Source organism: Sturnira hondurensis, unplaced genomic scaffold (assembly GCF_014824575.4).
Source record: "Sturnira hondurensis isolate 20B ecotype Veracruz unplaced genomic scaffold, ASM1482457v3 Scaffold0006805, whole genome shotgun sequence".
Taxonomy (NCBI): domain Eukaryota; kingdom Metazoa; phylum Chordata; class Mammalia; order Chiroptera; family Phyllostomidae; genus Sturnira; species Sturnira hondurensis.
Window position 1 is genome coordinate 2,095,788 of NW_028079436.1, and position 18,498 is coordinate 2,114,285.

Genomic DNA, 18,498 nt, shown 5'->3' on the forward strand with positions numbered 1-18,498 from the left:
CACTCAAGGTATCACCTGTACCTGGATGACATCAGATCTGAGTTCCCTGTCACGGCTTGTCCCCTGAGCTTCCAGCCAGTGTAGACAAAGGCCTATGGGACCACTCTGCTTGAATGTGTCATTGGGCTCCTCAGAATTCACATGTCCCAAACTGAAATCTTTGTCCCTTTCTGAGCTCTCTTCCCACCTCCTTCACTCCTTATCTCAGGAAGAGCACCTCCATTCATTGGCTGCCCATGCCAGAATCCTGAGGCCTGGAGAGTCCACCTCCTTAATGTCCTCTGTGCTCAGAGACTCTGATCTGAGATGGTGCAGCTCAGAGTACAGGAGGCCCTGACTCCAGCTCCATGATCACTCCTTTCTCATGGAGTCACTGAAATACCATTGTGACTTGTGTACCTCCAGCTCAGCCCTAAAAATCATCTACCATGTGGTCTTTTTTTTAATCCTCACCTGAGGATATGTTTATTGATTTGAGAGAGAGAGGGAGAGGGATAGAGGCAGGAGGACAGAGGGAAAAAAAGAAAGAGAAACATTGGTTGCCTCCTGTATGTGCCCTGACCGGGAATGGAACCCACAACCTTTTGGTATACGGGATGACGCTACTGAGCCACCCCAGCAGGGCCCACCATGTGGTCTGAGGTACTCGTCTCTCTGTGTGAGTTCCGGATCACAGTACTTATCTTTCAGGGCTTCTTCCCCTAAACTCCTCTTACACGTGGTCTTTGAGGTCCTGTGTGACCTTGTCTCACTGGCCTCTTTGCCAATTGGTTGGATTAGGCTTCCACACCACTCAGCTCCTTTGCTCACCCTGTGCCCTCTGCAGGAATCCCTTACCCATGCCAGCAGGCCTCCTGTCTGGTTGCCCTCTGGCTCTCAGCCAGCTTAGCTGGTACTCTCCAGTGGGTAGATATTTGAGTTGGCTTTTGGGGAGGATGCTGAGCATCTGGGAGCCACTTGTGACATTCTTGCATCTGTGAGACATGTTGATAATAGCTGTGGATTGTTAGCATCCTGGGGACCATGGGAGATATCTTTATACATTATCTCCTTGAATTCTTGCCATTGGTAAAAGAAACAGGAGGAGCAGGAGCCATGAGACAGGCACCAAAATTGATGGTATTGTTTCTACTTAGAGATAAGGGGACTAAGACTCAGAGAGTCTAAGCTACTTGTCTGTAGTCACAGCGCTGGTGGGGCCATAGTGAAATCCGCCCCGACCCACCCCCAGAGCTCCGGCTTGCTCGGCTGTGTCACACTGCCCCTGGCAGCGTGGGTTCCTGGGCCCCCAGAGCCAGAGGAGCTCATGGGAGTCCATGGAGTGTGGATGGGGGCTCAAGGAACCCCATAATCTCTGGTCTGCTTGCTAACTGCTCTCGTCCTCAGCTCCCTATTCCACATTGTTCCTGAGCCTCCAGGGTGAGCAGACTCTGGTCTGTGAAGCGGCCCACTCATCGCAGTGGGGGTTCCCTTCCATGCAGAGCCCCATCTTGGACATCAGGCAGAAAGAGCCCCCTCAGAGGCAGTTCCTCCATGTTAGCCAGACCCAGTTACTGGTAGCGAGGCCGTAGGGAGGTGCCCCTGTTTTCCAGGGCAGGGGTCACAGCTCCTTGCTCTCCCTGGTACCTGCTTCCAGGGTTCTCCGAGGGACACACTCATGGGCCCTCCCACCTTGTCACCACCTTAAAGCCCGCATCTCCCCAGAGCGGACACACCGCATCTTCTTGATTTGAAACTTTCTTTATGGGCACTTTCCAGGGCTCGGTGTGCAGCAGATGATGCTCAGCAAGGTCCCTGCCACCTAACGGGCAAAGCTGGTACTGCAGCCTTGGCTCTTGGCCTCCCTTGGTGTCTGTCTCATGGCTCCTGCTCCTCCTGTTTCTTTGACCTGTGAGGTCCTCTCAGTGTTGCTGTTCTTCCTTTGCCCTTTCCGTACAGGTGCCCTCTGGGGCCCTGGTCGCAGCCACCTTGTCTGCTCTTTCCTTAGACTTCTGGAAGCACTTATCCTCGTCTATGGCTTTAGATGCCAGCGAGGTTCTGTTTTTTACATTCAACTAATTCTTTTACCCTCCAGCCTCACATGTCCAGCTGCCCACAGACATCTGCTGCATGGCTCACAGGACCTTCCTACTCTCCTGAAAACTACTTCTTGGTGGGCTTCCCGGGCTCCTCTGTATCAAAGGCCCCGTCCCACTCAGGACAGGGGCGTCTGAGGCTCACAGGTTGGCTGTGAGCCGTATCCCGTGGTAGGGCCAGCCCGGCTGTGCTCACTGTACCAGTGGCCCTTTGAGGTGTGTGGTCTGAAGTCCTGGTCAGGCTCTGCTGGGATGACGTCCCCTGCCAGTCGCCCAGGCCTCCTCAATGTGGGGGTCTCTCTCCCCAGTGCAGAGGCTCCTTGGAGCCTGACTGTTTACCTCATCTGCTATAGGAACCAAGTACCAAGCAGTTATGAGTGCAGACGACTGCTTTGGGATGGGCCGCTCGGCCTACAATGACGGGGACTATTACCACACGGTGCTGTGGATGGAGCAGGTGCTGAAGCAGCTCGATGCTGGGCAAGAGGCCGTCAGCACCAAGGCCCAGGTGCTGGACTACCTGAGCTATGCTGTCTTCCAGCTGGGCGACCTGCACCGCGCCCTGGAGCTCACCCGCCGCCTGCTGTCTCTTGGTAAGGAGGTTCTAGGAAGGTCAGATGGGGATTGGCAGCTGGCAGGAGAACTGGTCACTCTGCTGACTACCACCTGGCCATTTTCCTAGGACTGAGCCAGCCTGACTGGCAGGTGACGAGCACCTTACTGCTTTCACACCCAGTCCAGCTGCCAGGTAGCTCCTTAACCAACTCAGATCTGGCCTGTCACTAATGGGCACACTGAGGCCTGTGACCCCTGTGGCTGTTGTCTAGGAGTCGGTGCTGCAGCGCACCTGCTGTTCCACAGGACAGAGTCTCCCGCACAGCCAGCTCAGAGCAAGCTGTGTGTCAGGGCTGCCATGGTGACAATAACCTGGCCCTTGGGCATAGGACTGCCCGGCTACCTGGTGGCCTTGCCCTGACTCTAGTGGCTAATGTGTTTCATGCTGTGGGACTAATGGGGTCAAAAGCACTGTGTTTTTAAAACCATCTGTTCCGCCTTTTAGTAACAGATGGAACATCACAGTCTGGAAATGCTTCTTGTGAGTCTGATGTCCGCTAGCATACATGTGTCCAACAAGACCGATGTGGGAAGAGAGATTTATAGATTCTGTCATGTCAGTAAGCACCCTGGACAGGGAGTCAGGAAACCCTTGGGCCTCAGTGTTTTCATCTGAGAAGGGGCACAGTGATCCTGGCTCCTTTGTGTTGTAAGGCCCGTACCATGAGGCTGGGGCAGTGCCATGCTGCTGTTCTTCGTGGCCACTGTTTCTGCCTGCCTTCTAGCTGGGCCCAGCTTGTGATGGGGTCACCAGGGATGGATGTACCCTAGGGGACAAATGTAACTGGCACACAGCCAAGTTGGGGGCAGGAGGCAGGACTCTGGACCTGTGTCCTTGGGACTTACAGGGAGGCCTGAGAGGACAGCCCCCTCAGTGACCAGCTAAGTACCCCTCCCCAGCCTTCCTCACCTGCCATGTGCCTTCATTGCCTTTTTCTCATCAGTGATCAGAATGGGAGGATGTCTGTTGTCTTTTTCGCCCTGACTCTTGAACCCGGTTAGGTGCCGTGGAAGGCAGATGCTGCGTGCAAGCGCGCTGCTAGGAGGGAAAACCGCTTATAGAATAATTTCTCTAAATGACCTAACAGATGTTTGTGGTTTCCTTTTTCTCCTTGTTCTTTGCTTTTTCTAGACCCGAGCCATGAACGAGCTGGAGGGAATCTGCGATACTTTGAACAGTTGTTGGAGGAAGAAAGAGAGAAAATGGTATCAAACCAGACCAAAGCTGAGCAGGAGACCCCGGACAGCATCTACGAGAGGCCCTCGGACTACCTGCCCGAGAGGGATGTCTACGAGAGCCTCTGTCGTGGGGAGGGTGTCAGACTGGTGAGGCCCGGGGCAGGCCTGGAGCCCAGGCCATGGACCAACGCTCTGACTCTGGAAGGCAGATTTGGGGAGGATGTTCCGCTGTGGGTTACTTTTCAGCATCTTCCCTAGTCCTTCGTAGTGTCTGCGGAGGCTGACGTGTGGGCCTTCTTTGAGGTGTAGGACAGGAGACTTTCTCCCCTCATGTCCCAAGTAGACTGTCAATTCTCTAACTTATTCCTGAGCCCCCTCCCTACCCCAGCACGACCAGCTTCTGCCCAAGTCACTCTTGGGAAGAAAACCCTGGGTGTGGCCATTCCTCAGTCCCCAGGGGAAGTTGTGGGCTCTGTAGGACAGTTAGGTGTCAGGTATCACTGGCCTTCGAGAGCCCTGGGGTCCCAGGGCTTCCACCAGGAGGCTCAGGTGTGAGGCAGTCTGGGCCAACTGCTTGGCCCTCACTGGCCCCTCCTCCTGGGAAGTCCCCTGCCTAAGCCCTTTAAACCTACTCACATCTCTGTGAGAAAGGTCAGGGGTTACCCTCTGCCACAGAGCCCAGTGGTACTCTGGGGAAAGAGAAACACTGCCTGATGTGTGAGGTATCATTTCATGCCAGTCAAGCTGAGAGGCTTTTGGTTTCTTCTGTGGAGGGGGGGCGGGGTGTGAGTCCAGCATCTGCAGCCAGCCAGCCTGGGGCAGAGGGCTGGGGCCCGCTCAGCTCGGGGCCTGTTGCTCTGTGCTCTGCAGACACCCCAGAGGCAGAAGAGGCTTTTCTGTAGGTACCACCACGGCCGCGGGACACCCCAGCTGCTCATTGCCCCCTTCAAGGAGGAGGACGAGTGGGACAGCCCGCACATCGTCAGGTACTACGATGTCATGTCCGACGAGGAGATCCAGAGGATCAAGGAGCTTGCGAAACCCAAAGTAGGTGTCTCTGCGGGTCCCTCTCGGGTCACTCATCCCTGGTACTGTGGGGTAGTGTGTCCTTCCCCAGCTGGCCTTGTCTGGTGTCTAGAGTGAGTTTACTGCAGGGTGGGGTACTGAGGAGCTGCAGACCCAGTTTGACCTTGTGGACTGGTGGGGAAGAGAGCTGAGGAGCTGACGAGGACAGCCAGGGCACAGAGGGGCCAGTGAAGGCCCACAGGGCCGAGTGTCGCCCCCCTGTGGGGGCTGGGGTGTTGGGGGCGAGCTTTTAGGAGGTATGCCATAGGGTGTCACCCGCTGGGTCCTGGAGAGCTCCTGATCAGGCCTGCAGAGAGGGGGGAAAGAACATCTGTACCATATCGAGTCTCCTCCTCCACCTTGGGTGTCATCATGGATTCGTCTTTCCTAACATTGTCTGCAGGAGGCCCTGCACGCGCCTTGTGGCATCCACTCCTGGGTGGGTGTTTTGTTCCTGTAGCTTCACTCTGTTTCTCCATCACTGTACTTTTCCTGGTTCGTTACTGTATGCTAAACTGTTGATTGTAAAAGTTTGTTTCCTAGTAATAGCTAATATTTACAGAGTTCTTAAGTGCAGCAGGCCCTGTGCTAAGTGCTCAACGTATACCTGTGACAGTAAGCAGGCTGTGCCATCACGCTCACCCCCCGTCCCCACGAGGAAATGGAGACTTGTGCCCATCCCAGCTTGTCGCTGAACTCATTCCTCTTTTGGTTGTAGCCGATTCTCTTGGGTTGTTCAGATAGTAGTATCACCTGCAAATAAGAAAAAAACTGCTTTCTTCTTAATAGTTATAGCTCCCTTGTTTTTCATGTCCCATTGAACTGCCCTGAACTTCTGGATCACTGATACAAGAGGTGCCCCTGTCTTGTTCCTGAATTTGCTGAAAACTCCTCTGGTATTTCACTGCTGTATATGCAGTTGGCTGTAGGTTTATTGCATATCTGTCATCATGTTATACAGTTATTCTTCTATTTCTAGTGCATACAAGATTTGAAAGAGTTGATGTCTTTCAAAGAGAACTGCTTGCTGCCATCTCCCCTCCCCTCTCTGTCACTGGTGATTGGCAGGGAGGATTCTGCCCCTCATGGAACTGTAGTGGCCAGGAGGCCTGGTGCTCATGGAGAGACCTAAGCAAGGTTCCTGCCCTGGCTCCCAGGTCTCATCTTGGAACGACCTTGGTTTGAGGTGCCAGAGTCAGTTGTGTCACCGACATGGCCAAGGGAGGGTCTAGCCAGCATGTGTGGAGCATGGGGACCAGGACCTATTGCTTTGCACCCCCTGGATCAGCTCCACAGCCTCCGGGGGAGAAAACCACGCTCCTGGTTGCCCAGTGAGAGAGGTGTTGTATGTCAGAATCTCCTGAGGAATTCTTCTTAAGTCCCTTAGACACAGGCAGTGAGGCATTTCTGTGTGTGTGTGTTGGAAAGGGGTGGGGGTGGTGCACGCATGCATGTGTGTGGCGAGGGCCATGGGGGTGGTGCTGGGAAAACTTGTCTGTGAACAGAAGCCATGCGAAGAGCCAAACACGCTGACCTCTCCTTTTCCGGAGCCTCCAAGGGGCAGATGCTGTGCCGGCTTTGAAGTGGGGCCGACAAGCTTAACTCGGCCCATGGGGAGTGCTCGGCAGCTGCCTTTGAGTCCCCAGTCTGTTTTCAGAATAGCTCTGTCTGTCCTCAGGAGCAGAGTACAGCTGCCAGAGCCTCCCACAGGCGTCTGGCCAGCAGCGGGGCCCTGGTGCTTTGACGGGGTCTCTCAGTGGCTGTGGCTACCATCAGGGAGGAGCCCTCTCTCTGTCCTGAGCGCGCTGGCCATCCCACCAGAACGTGCTAGAGGAGCGGCGTGGTGTCCGAGCTGGTCTCACCTCCTCACCAGCCTCTGGTCCACCTTCTCCTCGCCATCCCTCTGCCAGCCCCACCGGGCCACCATCACCTGCCCTGCCCTCTGCCTTGTTCTCCTCACTGGCCTGCCATTCCCACTCTGGCCCGCCTTAGTCAACTTTCCACAAGGACCCTTCTTACATTCAGTTTGTGAGTGTCCCTCCCCTGTGTAGAGCCTTCCCTCTTTCTCCTTGGCTGCAAGTCCATGTCCAGATCCATGCTGTGCAGCAGTAACTCAGCTGGTTCTCGGCCCCCCTCACTTGACTGAGTTGTAGGAGGGCAGGTGCCATGCCTTGGTCACCCAGTGCAGTGCCAGGCGTGTAGGAAGCACTAAGTGCTTACTGAAGTTCAGGGCAGGTGCTGTGGAGGTGGGGGTGTCCTGGTCTGTGGTCCCAGCTGTGTGAGTTCACTGGGATGGTCCACAGCTGAAGCACCAGGGGCCAGGTCCAGGCAGCAGGTCCCCTGGGAGTACATCACTGCACCTGCCTGTGAAGCCTGGGGGAGACGAGGTAGGTGAGGGGCACACGTATGTGTGATGAGGTGGGTGAGGTGGCTGGCTTCCTGGCAGCAGTTCATTTGATTCTACGTGTAGAACTTCCTCTCCTGATCCTGCCGTCTGACCTTGGAGACTTTGCCCAGGTGCATAGACACTGCGTCTCCTGTCTCTGCTCCTGTGCAGTGGGAGCCAGTATCTGCTAGGGCAGCAGGGGAGCCTTCGTACACTTGTCTCGGCACAGGGGGCCCCTGAGGTTGGGAAGGGCTGTGGACTTGACCAGGTCAAGATTAGTGTTCAGAGCTGAGACTCAGGGATGGTGGCATTGTCTGAAGGTGGGGTGGGGGTGGGGGGCAGCCAGTGCAGGTTGTGCTGTGTGGGTAGGATGGCAGTGTGTGGGCCTGGTGAGGAAGGCAGCTGTCTGGGCAGATGGGCAGATAGACAAGCAGACTCCATAGGCACAGTCCTGCAGACGGCATGGCCCTGGGTGAAAGCAGGGGCCAGGACCTGACCATGGAGCAGGGATGGGGAAGCCTCAGATGACTGCGCCGGCCTGGCTTTGGGATCACGGGGCTGTGGCTGGAGCTACTGCCTGCAAAGCTTCTTCCCACACTCGCCTGACTGGCAAATCCAGTCCCAGTCTCTCCAGGAAAGCACTCAAGGCAAAGAAGGATAAGCCTGCCCTCTCTTCTTGCCTTCCAGCTCGCACGAGCCACTGTTCGCGATCCCAAGACAGGCGTCCTCACTGTGGCCAGCTATAGGGTCTCCAAAAGGTCAGCAAAGGTGACAGTGGTGGGATAACTGTTCAAGCCCAGCTCCAAGGCCTCTTGGTCCCCACCCAGGGAGTCCCAGGGGAGGGCGGCTTGGCCTGTCCTACCTGCTGGCACCTCCCCCGCTTACAGCAGTCCCCATGCTGCCTGCTAGTGCCAGTCCTGACTCTGGGGAGAGAGTGCAGGACCTCACTTAAGCATGTCTTCCCTCCCTCTCTTTCTCTCCCTCTTCCTTTTGCTCAGCTCCTGGTTGGAGGAGGGCGATGATCCCGTGGTGGCACGAGTGAACCGCCGGATGCAGCACATCACAGGGCTAACAGTAAAGACCGCAGAATTGCTGCAGGTATGGCTGGTCCCTGGGACCCTGCGTTAGGAGTTGGTGTTTCTGGCTAGATGGTCCCCCATGGTGCCCAGGAACAGGCTTAGGGAGGCTTGTCCAATAAACAAAATGACTGTATAATGCTGTGACTGTGAAGTGACCTCACTTTGGGGAGCCAGAATTAAGCATGCCCGCTGGCACTCAACAGTGAGCACCTGTCGATTACCCTGTGTGCCCAGTATCGTACTGGGAGCCAGGCATGGCAGGCCCGTTGGTATCTTCTTCTACGGACTCGGAAATCTCGAGCTCTTCCCGGGACACCTCTGCGAGAACTGTGAACGACTTCAGAGGGCAGGTGCTGAGTCCTGGTCAAGTGTGTGTGTGGGGAAAGTATTCCCGGGTGTGTTGCTAGACGTGAAGGCGGAGTGCTCCTCCCAGAGCGCCCGTGTGGGCCCTTGGCTTCCTGTGTTTCAAAGGTGATTGTGAAGACATGTGGCCGCACTGCTGACAGGTTCGGGGTAAAAGCTCCTGACGAAGATCCTCAGCCTGCTGAGTTCAAGTCGGCACTGGCCACCTTCTGAACGTGGGAGCCTCTGCTCCCGTTGTAAAGTGATGGCCTGAGACATTGTTGGAGAAGCTTCCCTGGCATTTCGTAGTCTCCTCGATCTGTCCAGCTAGAGTTTCTACGTGTTCGGGGATCTCGCCCTTCGCCTTGAGGCTTGGCCTTTGGGTCTGATTAACCGCAGCTCTCATTAGAACACAGCACTGAAGGCCATGTGGAAAAGAGTCTGATTTGTGCCTGGACACACCCAAGCAAATTGGCCTGCACACTCGTTCTCTTTCTCTCTCCTTTTTCTTTCTTTCTCTTTCTCTCTGTGCCCCCTCCCTGCTCCCTCTCCCCCGCTTTAGTCTATAGCTGTGTCAGCAATCAGAAAACCAAATTTGAAGGTCATCTTTATGGATTTGTGTGAAGTCAACCACAGGTTTTAAAAAACATGCTGATTACCTTATAGACAGTCTTGTGAAAACTTTCTGTAATCTTTTCAGTGCAGCTCATCGTAGTTCTCAACTGATTTTTAAGTTCTGCAGACAGGCTCATAGGTAGAGGAATTTGCCGCATTTCCCACTTCCTTCTCGTGCGTGAGAACACCGCCCGTTCAAGAGAAATTAGGGCTCTCAGCGTGCTCGGTGCATTCTGCAGCCCAGTTGTCTTTGTTGTGATTCCTTTCATCTGGGCAGGATTTTTGTTGTACTTACGGTACCTGCCACTGCTTCTTGCATATCAGAGCTGATGTCAGGACTCTCATGGTCCTGACCAAGTAGCTGTACTTTTTTGCTGGATGGGCTGATCCCATCCCCTGGGCTGAGGTTGCTGAGAGGAGGGGACGGCATCTGTGGCCCTGCCGTCCTCCTGGCTGGCCTCCCAGCTATACCCTCTGTGCTCTGTCTCACTCACAGCCCCAGAAAGCGGCATCTTTGCACTTGAACCAACTTCGCCTTGCCTGGCCTCTCGTCGTGTTGTCGCTCAGCGGATGATGGGGCCTGGGTGCCGGAGGTAGTCAGGGCTCTTCTGGATGATTCAGACCGCTGTGGGGGCCGAGACACCGGTTTTGTTTGCTTTACCTCCAGGTGCTGCCTTGGCCTTCCCACAGTTGGCCAGTGGTGTTGAGGCTTTGGTCCCACCTTGTCTGGGGGAGAGGGGTGTGCGTGGGCTTTGGCACCTGCCTGTAAGTGCTTGTCCCACAGAGAGGGCTTGCAGTGTGATGAGCGCATGCCCGGTGCCTGTGGGGGCGCTGCAGGCTTCTGGACAAGACCCCGTTCTTCGGCTGCCTGTTCACGCTCCTTCCGCTGTAGTTGGTGGGTTTGCTCTAGATCATTTAGATGATCTAGATCATCTAGATCATGTAGTTGGTGGGTTTGTTCTAGATCAAGAAAAAGGGGAAGGTGAGGTTTTCTTGTGAATTGGGTAAGGGCTGATAGAGGTACCACTGCTAGAATTCTGTAAGGTGGAAGACGTTTCTGACTCGATGTCTCAGTCTCACCAGAAAAGTGATTTCTAACTATTTTTAGCCTCACTCGTATCTCAGCATCATAAAAACCCCTCTCCCCCCGACCGCTCTTCTACTTTTGCAACAACAAATCAGAAGGTTCAAATGAACACCTGCTCCCAGGCCTCCGTTTGGACGTGTAGTTGCTTGTGATTAAAGGTGTGAGCCTGGGGACTGAAGCTTGCCCAGACGGTGAGTCAGATGCGGCCAGTCTGGCAGTTTCCGTGGCACAGGCACTGTTTGGAGACAGTGCTGGAGAGCGTAGGTCCAAGGGCTTCGGCTCCGTGACCTCATGTGGGTCTCCAACTGAAAAGACAGACCAGCTGGGGCAGCACAGCTTCTTTCACTACCTGGGATTTGAATGTGTAAGCATTCCCCCAACATATGGGAGTGTTGGGGGTGCAGCCGTCCCCCACAGCCCCAGCAGCGAGCAGAGCAGCGTGCAGTGCTGGCACTTTCCCCGGTGCAGCAGCGCGGCAGGCACCGTCATGTTAAAATTGCTTTCAGTTCTCAATGTGAGTGGAGCCACAGAAACAGCCTTGGTGCAGTCATTTTGTCATCTGCCCCAGCACTCCCCTCCACAGAGGCGCCTGCAGCCTGCGGGCCAGCTGCGGAGCCGGGCCTCCCGCTCTGTTGACAGGGTGCCCGGGGGTTTGGTATGGGCATCTTGGAGGCTGAAGCCATGGGTGACTGCATTTGTTATCCCTGACTCTCCACGTCGAGGTTTTTATTTGGGGGAAGACTGAAAGCCATGCTGCCCAGTGTCTGCACTTTGAACGATAGAACTATTGCATGAGACAGATTCTGTTTGGGCCCCCACAGGAGGGTTGTCTCTGGTGAAGTCCGCCCCCTTGCCTTCCCTGATGGCCTCCCTTGTTGCCAGTGTTGCAGCATTTCTCATCCGATGGTCAGAATTGCTCAGAAGGATCCATTGAAAGTGCTCATTTTCTGAGGACCACAAGTGTTTAGGGTTTCAGGAAGTGTTCCTGGGTGGACTTTGGTGGTGCTGCTCGATCAGCCAGCTTTCATATTAGATTCTGAACTTCATCTTGAATGTCATTTCTCTGTCTACTGAAGCTAAAATAACCATCTCGATTTGGGACTTACCTTGTCCTGATAAACTGTTCACAAAGGCACTTACAATTTCTAATCCAATGATTGACACCGGGTAGCTGCTGCAGCTGAGGTGGCCCAGGTCCTGCTCAGGGCCAGGCTCCTGACAGAGGCGCCAAAGTAGGGTGGCAGCTCTGGCCACTCTGCAGCCACCACCCAGGTCCTGCTGCTGCACTCAGAGACAGAAGTCCCACAGGCAGCAGGCCACTGCGTGGTCGAGGCCCTGTCAGCCCGCCCAGCGGGGCCAGGAGCAGCTCCTGTGGCATGCTGGCAGATGTGGCAGGGGTAGTGCCAGGCACTGAGAAGCTCCCAAACTAGCATTTTTTAAAAAAAGTCCCAATCATAAGTTTGTTGTTGGCTTTCCTCTGGATTACCTTCTCATTATCTCCCAAACAAACAGGGCTCAGGCCACAGCCTGTCTCAAGGGCTCCCTCTGCTGCCATCTGAGAGTCCCTGAAGGCTGGAGCTTCTCTGCAGTGGCCTCGCGCAGGTGGCCCATCTTGTTCTGGGAAACCACATTTGTGCTGCAGCCTTACTCTTCCCCCGCTGTAGACGTGCCGGCAGCATTTGCTCCGCTGCTGCTGGCCGGACATAGTTACCTTCCACCTTAGAGAGGCTGGTCTTGGGGCTTCTGGTTGTTTGGAGGTTCAGGTATTCTAGTTGTTACCTGGGAAGACAGCACCCCTGAGAGAGGGGCTGCTTCAGTTCATGCTGCTGACAAGGTCAATGCTGTTGTTTTCTACCAGGTTGCTAATTACGGAATGGGAGGACAGTACGAGCCGCATTTTGACTTCTCCCGGGTAAGGCCCAAGTCACCCAAATCACCAGTGCTTGCAAAGGGCCCAGTTCCAGCTTCTGTGAGAAGGCTGGAGTTCCTCGAAGCACTTTAGCCTCCACAGCAGGCTCCCCTCACCCATGTGCCCCAGCCTCAGGCTGTTGGGTTGCTCTTTGTTATTGGAGAAGCCCCAATCTGGAGCCTGAGGCCTGGAGGCCTGCGAGCCCAGAGGGGCCTGGCCGTCTCCCCTGTGATGTGGGGAGCGTTCCTCCTGCCCACCCTGCTGTCCTTTCCTTCAACTCTACAGCAGAGGACCCACTGGGTCTCTGCGAAAGCTGTTCCCGCCCTCTCCCCATGTCCTGCCTGGGTTTACTTGGTCTGTGTGGTCCAGGCTGATGGATGAAATGCACACTTACTACAATCCCCAACCCTTTTTGCCCCAGTGTGGGGGTGGGGGATGGTGGGTGAAGTCAGTTGCAAACTTGGGTGAAAGTTGTTGTTTGTTGCAGCGACCTTTTGACAGCGGCCTCAAAACAGAGGGGAATAGGTTAGCGACGTTTCTTAACTATGTAAGTATTGGGTCCAGGACCCCTTGTTCACTCTCACTTGATTTTATAGAACGATGAGCAAGATGTTTTCAAGCATTTAGGGACGGGGAACCGTGTGGCCACATTCTTAAACTACGTGAGTATGATGTGTGAGGTGTGTGGGCCTTAAGGGGAGCCTGGGTCCAGCAAGCTCTCCTCTCTCCCTCCTGTCTGAGCTGATACCAGCAGCGGTGCTCAAAGGCTGGGCCCTTCTGGCCCTCTGCACCCTTCTTGTCCTTTCTTCCCCATCTGTGGGCTCACTGCCCCCACCCCTGACCCCCAGGACCTTCACATCTTACTTATTGATGGGCCTGGAATTTTTAGGTGGGTGCCCTGGAAGGTTCCATCCTTCTGGCAGCAGAGTGAGGAAGTAGCCACGAGGTGCTCTTGGATAGAAGCTGCCTTTTCCTCAGACTTGTTGTACTGCCTCCCACCAATTAATGTGTGCCCCAGCCTCAGGCTGTTGGGTTTCTCTGTCATGTGAGCGACAGTTTTCTCTCCCCTCTGCTGAGAGAGCCAGCCCTAGGGAGACTGAGAAGCTGTCAGGAAACTTAGAGACAGATGCCTATGTCCATTTTTTCCTCTAATTTTTTTAAATCCTTACCTGAGAATGTGTTTAATGTTTTGAGAGAGAGAGCCAGTATACACCCTGACTGGGGATTGAACCCACAACCCTTTGGTGTATGGGATGACGCTCCAACCCACTGAGAAACCCAGCCAGGGTCATTTAAGCTTTTTATTGCATGGTTTTTATGTGCTGGGGACTGCCATGAACACGCTGGTGAGCAGGACATGTGTGGTCTGTCTGGGGAGGCGGATGGTCAAAGACAAGAGGCCCATATTAAACACAGGAGAGGTAACTCTCATTACCATGGCAACAGGTGCTTTGAAGCCAGTAGCTCAGGGTTGGCATTCAGAGAAGGCCTCCCTGGGGAAGAACATGTCAATGTCAAGACTTGAAGGTGGAGTGGAAATTAGTTGGTGGAACTTGGTTTCTGGCAGAGGAGAGTGTGTGGAGACTTGGAAGAGGGAAAGAGTGTGGGATGTTGGAAAAATAGCAGCAGGCTGGTGGCTCAGAGAAGGGCTGGAGGGAGAGGCCGGTGGCCTGACGGAGCCTTCAGGTTCTAGAGGAGAGTCTGGATCTGACCCCTGGGGCTGTGGCCATCAGGGGTTTTCATCTGGTTCATTTTCCATGCCTGTCAAGGACCCGTCAGTCTGTCTGGTATGTGTCCTGTGGAAATACTTATTAGCTGTGAACAGTACTGTGTTGTAGGAAAAGGGGAGAGCCAGAGGAGGGAGCAGTGGCGCCATGGGCGCGGGTAGAGCATTCTGGGCACGAGGGCCGCCTCCCTGCCAGGGAACCGTGTTCTGTTTAGTTTGCGGCCATGGCAGGAAGTGGGGCCTCGGCAGAGATGGTGCCCTGCCTGTCCACCCAGACGGCTCTGGCCAAGGCGCTGTTCTGGGGAGGTGAGGAACTAACTACAGCAACATGTTTTTAGAGCCAGAGAAACAGCCCACAGTGGGGCCACGGGTGGTGTTGGCAGCATCAGGGCAGCTCCTGGGGTGTTGCAGCTTAGGCAAGGCCCAGGTGGAACGGGGACAAGGGGTGGAGGCCCGGCAGGCATCTTCAGAGTCCAGACTTGGGTTGTCCCATCTGAGGACTGCGGGGTGTGGGTCTCCTGCAGGCCTGCAGGTCTTGAGCGCCCGTGGCACGGGGACTGTCCCCACGAACCACATGGATTCAGCAGGGTTGAGGGAGGGGCCGGGCGTGGGAAGAGCCTTTCTTCCCTGAAAGGCTGGCCGAGGAGCAGAGCCCCCCTTCCATGCTGCTCATGCTCAGAGGAGGCTCATCTGCTCACCTCATTCTGTCCTCTGGGCTCGGTGGTTCTGAACGCCTCGGGTGAAGTCCAAGCTCTGTGCCTTGTGTTCCCAGATGAGTGACGTAGAAGCTGGGGGTGCCACTGTCTTTCCTGATCTGGGGGCTGCAATTTGGCCCAAGAAGGTAAGTTCTAGTTTGTATGGTTCAGACGTTGAAGTAGGGCATTATGTCCCCCAGTCCCATTCGCTGGCCTACTTGACTCTCACTGGGAGGGGCCTTAGCCCCTTCTTGCCTAACCTCTGACCTTGTGGTCTCAGCTTTCATGTGAGGGGAGAAGGGGTAAGGAAGGAGGCCCCTGAGGGGCAGGTGGGTTTTCAGACACCCACCAGCCTGGGAAGGGCAGGTGCTTTCTGGGGAACTTGTCTGTGGCTGGAGTTCCAGGGCCCTGTCCCCCTTTGCCTGAAACATTGGGGGTGTTTCTGCTCGGGGTGGGGCTCTGGTGCCCTGGATCAGGTTCCAGACCAGCCTCTGACAGTGTGGTCTGCTGGGCTGTCTCCTTTTCCCAGGGCACGGCAGTTTTCTGGTACAACCTCTTGCGGAGTGGGGAAGGTGACTACCGAACGAGGCACGCTGCCTGCCCCGTGCTTGTGGGCTGCAAGTGGGGTGAGTGGCCAAACGAGTGGCGCTGGGCCTCGGGGGCCTTCGTGCTCATCCTGAGACCCGAGCTGGAGACAATGGCTGTCAGATTTTCACAAAGCCTAGACTGTTTCTCTTGTTGAAGTGTTTAGGTGTTTTTTTTTATTTTTTAAATTTTTATTCCTGCTAACTGGTAGTCCCATCCAGCCATGTAACAGTCCACTGAGCTGGGTATATGTCAGGACAGCCGCTTGAGAGATGCCAAGAGAGCGGAGGACTGGCTGGACAAGCATTGGAGGTCCAGGATGGCTCTCCAGAGCGGTGGACTCTGGCAAGGGTTCTGAGGGAGCCCTTGGGGAGGATGGGAGTCAGAGAGGGGCAGGGGTGTCCCAGGCCAGCAAGGCACCTATAGGCTGAAACCAGCCCCACAGCTGTGGGGACTGGCTGCCTTTGTCATTGGCTAAGGGGAGGCCTGTGGGCCAAGAGATGAGGCTGGTCCAAACCACAGAGGCTGAAGCTTGAGCTGCATCTGGAGGCATCTGGGGTGCACCGTGGAGAGGCTCGAACCAGCGTGTGACAGGAAGTGATCACAGAGAGATGAGTTTATAGCCCTGCTCCAGAGTTCTGGGGATAAATAGTGATAGGTTCTCAGAAAATTGAACAAATGAGAAAGAAAATGAGGAGGTTGCGGACCAGGGAAAAGAAAAAGTGGTACAAAAAAGGAAATGTTAGGTAGCTCATGTGTAAGCAATGTTTACATGTAAATATTTAATATGTAAATATGTAAACACTAAATATTAATATAACTAAAACCTGTGAATTAACTGTATTAGGAAGATAGGTGGTAATAGGTATGTTTTAGGGGTTGTATAAAAGAATTCCAAAATCGAAAGTCAAGAAATCGCCCTAGAAGCAAGTTATTTAGGGAAATGCAGATCATCAGGAAAGCCAGCTAAAGAAGTCGAATGTCCTCTGAAAGCAGGATTGCTGATGGGAAGGGGTGGGAGATGGCTGTTTATCATCTCAGCCTTATAGACATTTTGAATTTTTCAACTAAGTACCTGTATTATTACATGTTGACTTACATTTAAAAAGATCTATGCCTTCTGTAGTACATTGGAATAAATGTTTCATTCATTGTGGAAGAGCCTGTGTCGAGGAATGAAATGTGGTTTGTGGGGATTTGAGGCAGTTTTAGGTGACCCCTTGGCTATGGACGGCACAGAGGTCGGATCCACTGGCCCACAGCTCCTGAGGCGACATCCAGGCCTCCCCATCCTCACCTCCTGCCCCTCACTTCCTACCTGCCACTTTCCAGTAATAGCTGCCTGGCCAGGGTTCTTAGCACACACCTGGGAGTTCATGCCTGGATGTCATTCTCATCCTGTTCCCACTTCCTGGACCCCCTTGGTACAAAAACCATGATGGTCTGTCCATCTTCTTCCCTGGACAAGTCCCATTCAAACTTCATGTCCAGCCTGGGCTCTCCTCTTCCTCCACATGGTTAGATGACCTTTGGCTCTGTTTCTATGGCAACCTTACACACATCTCTCTATACATACTGTTTATACATATGTCTTTCTTCCTCACTAAGCTTCCTCCTGAGCTTGAGACCTGAGACCATTTCATACTCTCATCTGAATCCGAGGGTCCAGTGCAGGATTCCTTCTGAAGAAGTCATGAATTTGGGGGGCTGACCTAACCAGCAGGATTGTAATGTGTTTTTTGTCTGTTCACAGTCTCCAATAAGTGGTTCCATGAACGCGGACAGGAGTTCTTGAGGCCGTGTGGATCAACAGAAGTTGACTGACATCCTTTCCCGCCCTTCCTCTTCCTGCCCCTGCAGCTCTTTGTCTGCAAGTTCAACGTGGCAAACACCTTTGTATTCCAGCCCTTCAGGCGGGTCTTTGGAGTAGTGAAGGTTTGTCTGGAGCGGACCAAGCGGACAGGGGAGGGTCCTGGGTGGCCTGGGTCCCAGCCTTTCTGGTCATCCTGTGCCATCTTGGGTCAGAGCAGCTGCCGCAGAGTCAGGTTGTCCAGCATCTAGCCAGGTGCCTTTGTACCTCAGATGCTCTGGGTGTGAGATGTCTCAGTGAACCAGAGTTCTGATACCTTGTTTACATGTTTGTTTTTATGGTGTTTCTGTTAATGTGGCTTTAACCAAAAAATAAAATGTCCTTGCCAGAAGCCTTAAAGAGCCTTCTTTGGAGTATTTTTTAAGACAGGAGCTTTTACCAACTTCACCATTTCCTATGCACCTCCTTTGAGGAGGCAGAACCTGGGTAGTGAGTACTTCAAAGACAAGACCCTGACCTTGGGTACTAGATATGGTTTCAGCATCTAGATCTCCTCCAAGCTTCAGTGTCCTTTCTGGAAAGTGAGGCAGGAAGTCTCTCCTTGTCTCCCAGACAGTATAGAGATCGTTTATGCTCACGAGTGTGATGCTGTTAAATTGAAACTTATTTTTAAATTTTGAGATACACACAGAATTGTTTGTGATATACAGATATGCAGTTTAAAGAATACAAAGGTAGGCACAAGCACCCACATCACCACACCCAGATGATTTTCAAATCCACACCCCTGGAGCCCCTGTGAGCCCCTCCCAGATCATCTGGACCACGCCCCATTCCTCCCCTGCCCGGTACCTTGGTGGTGACCATTTGTCTAATGGTCTGTGGTAGTATGCTTTTCTTTGTAGTTTTACTATCTGTGTCTGCATCCCTAAATAAGTGGTCATTCTGTTTTCCCAGGTTTTGAACTTTTTGTAAATGGAATCAGAGAGAGAGAGAAAGTGTGTATGTGTCTATGTATATTTTGTGGTGTTTGGCTTCCTTCATTCAATGGTTGTTTTTAAGATTCATCTATGTTGCTCTGTAGCTATAGTTTGTTTGAATTTGTATAGCTCACTCAGTTTTGTTCATGTATATTTGAGGACAGTACCATAATATTGCCAACATACTGGTCATGGACATTTGAGTTGACTTCAGTCCATGTACATTATGTATAATGCCGCCATTTTTGCAGTTTATGCATGATTCCTGGTGTACATAAACACGTTTCTGTTGTATATGTATACCTAGAAGTGGAAATGCTGAGTCTCACAGGTGAGTCTTCAATGTTACT

General features: G+C 53.6%; 1 protein-coding gene across 4 annotated transcripts in view; it reads left to right on the forward strand.

Annotated features, from left to right (window-relative positions):
• The window catches only part of P4HA2 (prolyl 4-hydroxylase subunit alpha 2), a 31,556-nt gene extending 13,958 nt beyond the window's left edge, over nt 1-17,598 (forward strand). For 2 of the 4 annotated variants that reach the window (XM_037050507.1, XM_037050508.1), the window contains exons 7-16: nt 2,429-2,668; nt 3,823-4,016; nt 4,740-4,916; nt 8,008-8,078; nt 8,319-8,418; nt 12,302-12,355; nt 12,949-13,014; nt 14,851-14,919; nt 15,303-15,399; nt 17,112-17,594. In XM_037050507.1, the coding sequence (XP_036906402.1) occupies nt 2,429-2,668; nt 3,823-4,016; nt 4,740-4,916; nt 8,008-8,078; nt 8,319-8,418; nt 12,302-12,355; nt 12,949-13,014; nt 14,851-14,919; nt 15,303-15,399; nt 17,112-17,182 (1,139 nt within the window). In that variant the 3' untranslated portion in view covers nt 17,183-17,594. Of the gene's footprint in view, nt 1-2,428; nt 2,669-3,822; nt 4,017-4,739; nt 4,917-8,007; nt 8,079-8,318; nt 8,419-12,301; nt 12,356-12,839; nt 12,900-12,948; nt 13,015-14,850; nt 14,920-15,302; nt 15,400-17,111 lie in introns of all 4 variants that reach the window. The other 2 variants (XM_037050509.1, XM_037050506.1) reach the window with 2 other exon arrangements.
• Nucleotides 17,599-18,498: the final 900 nt, after the last annotated feature.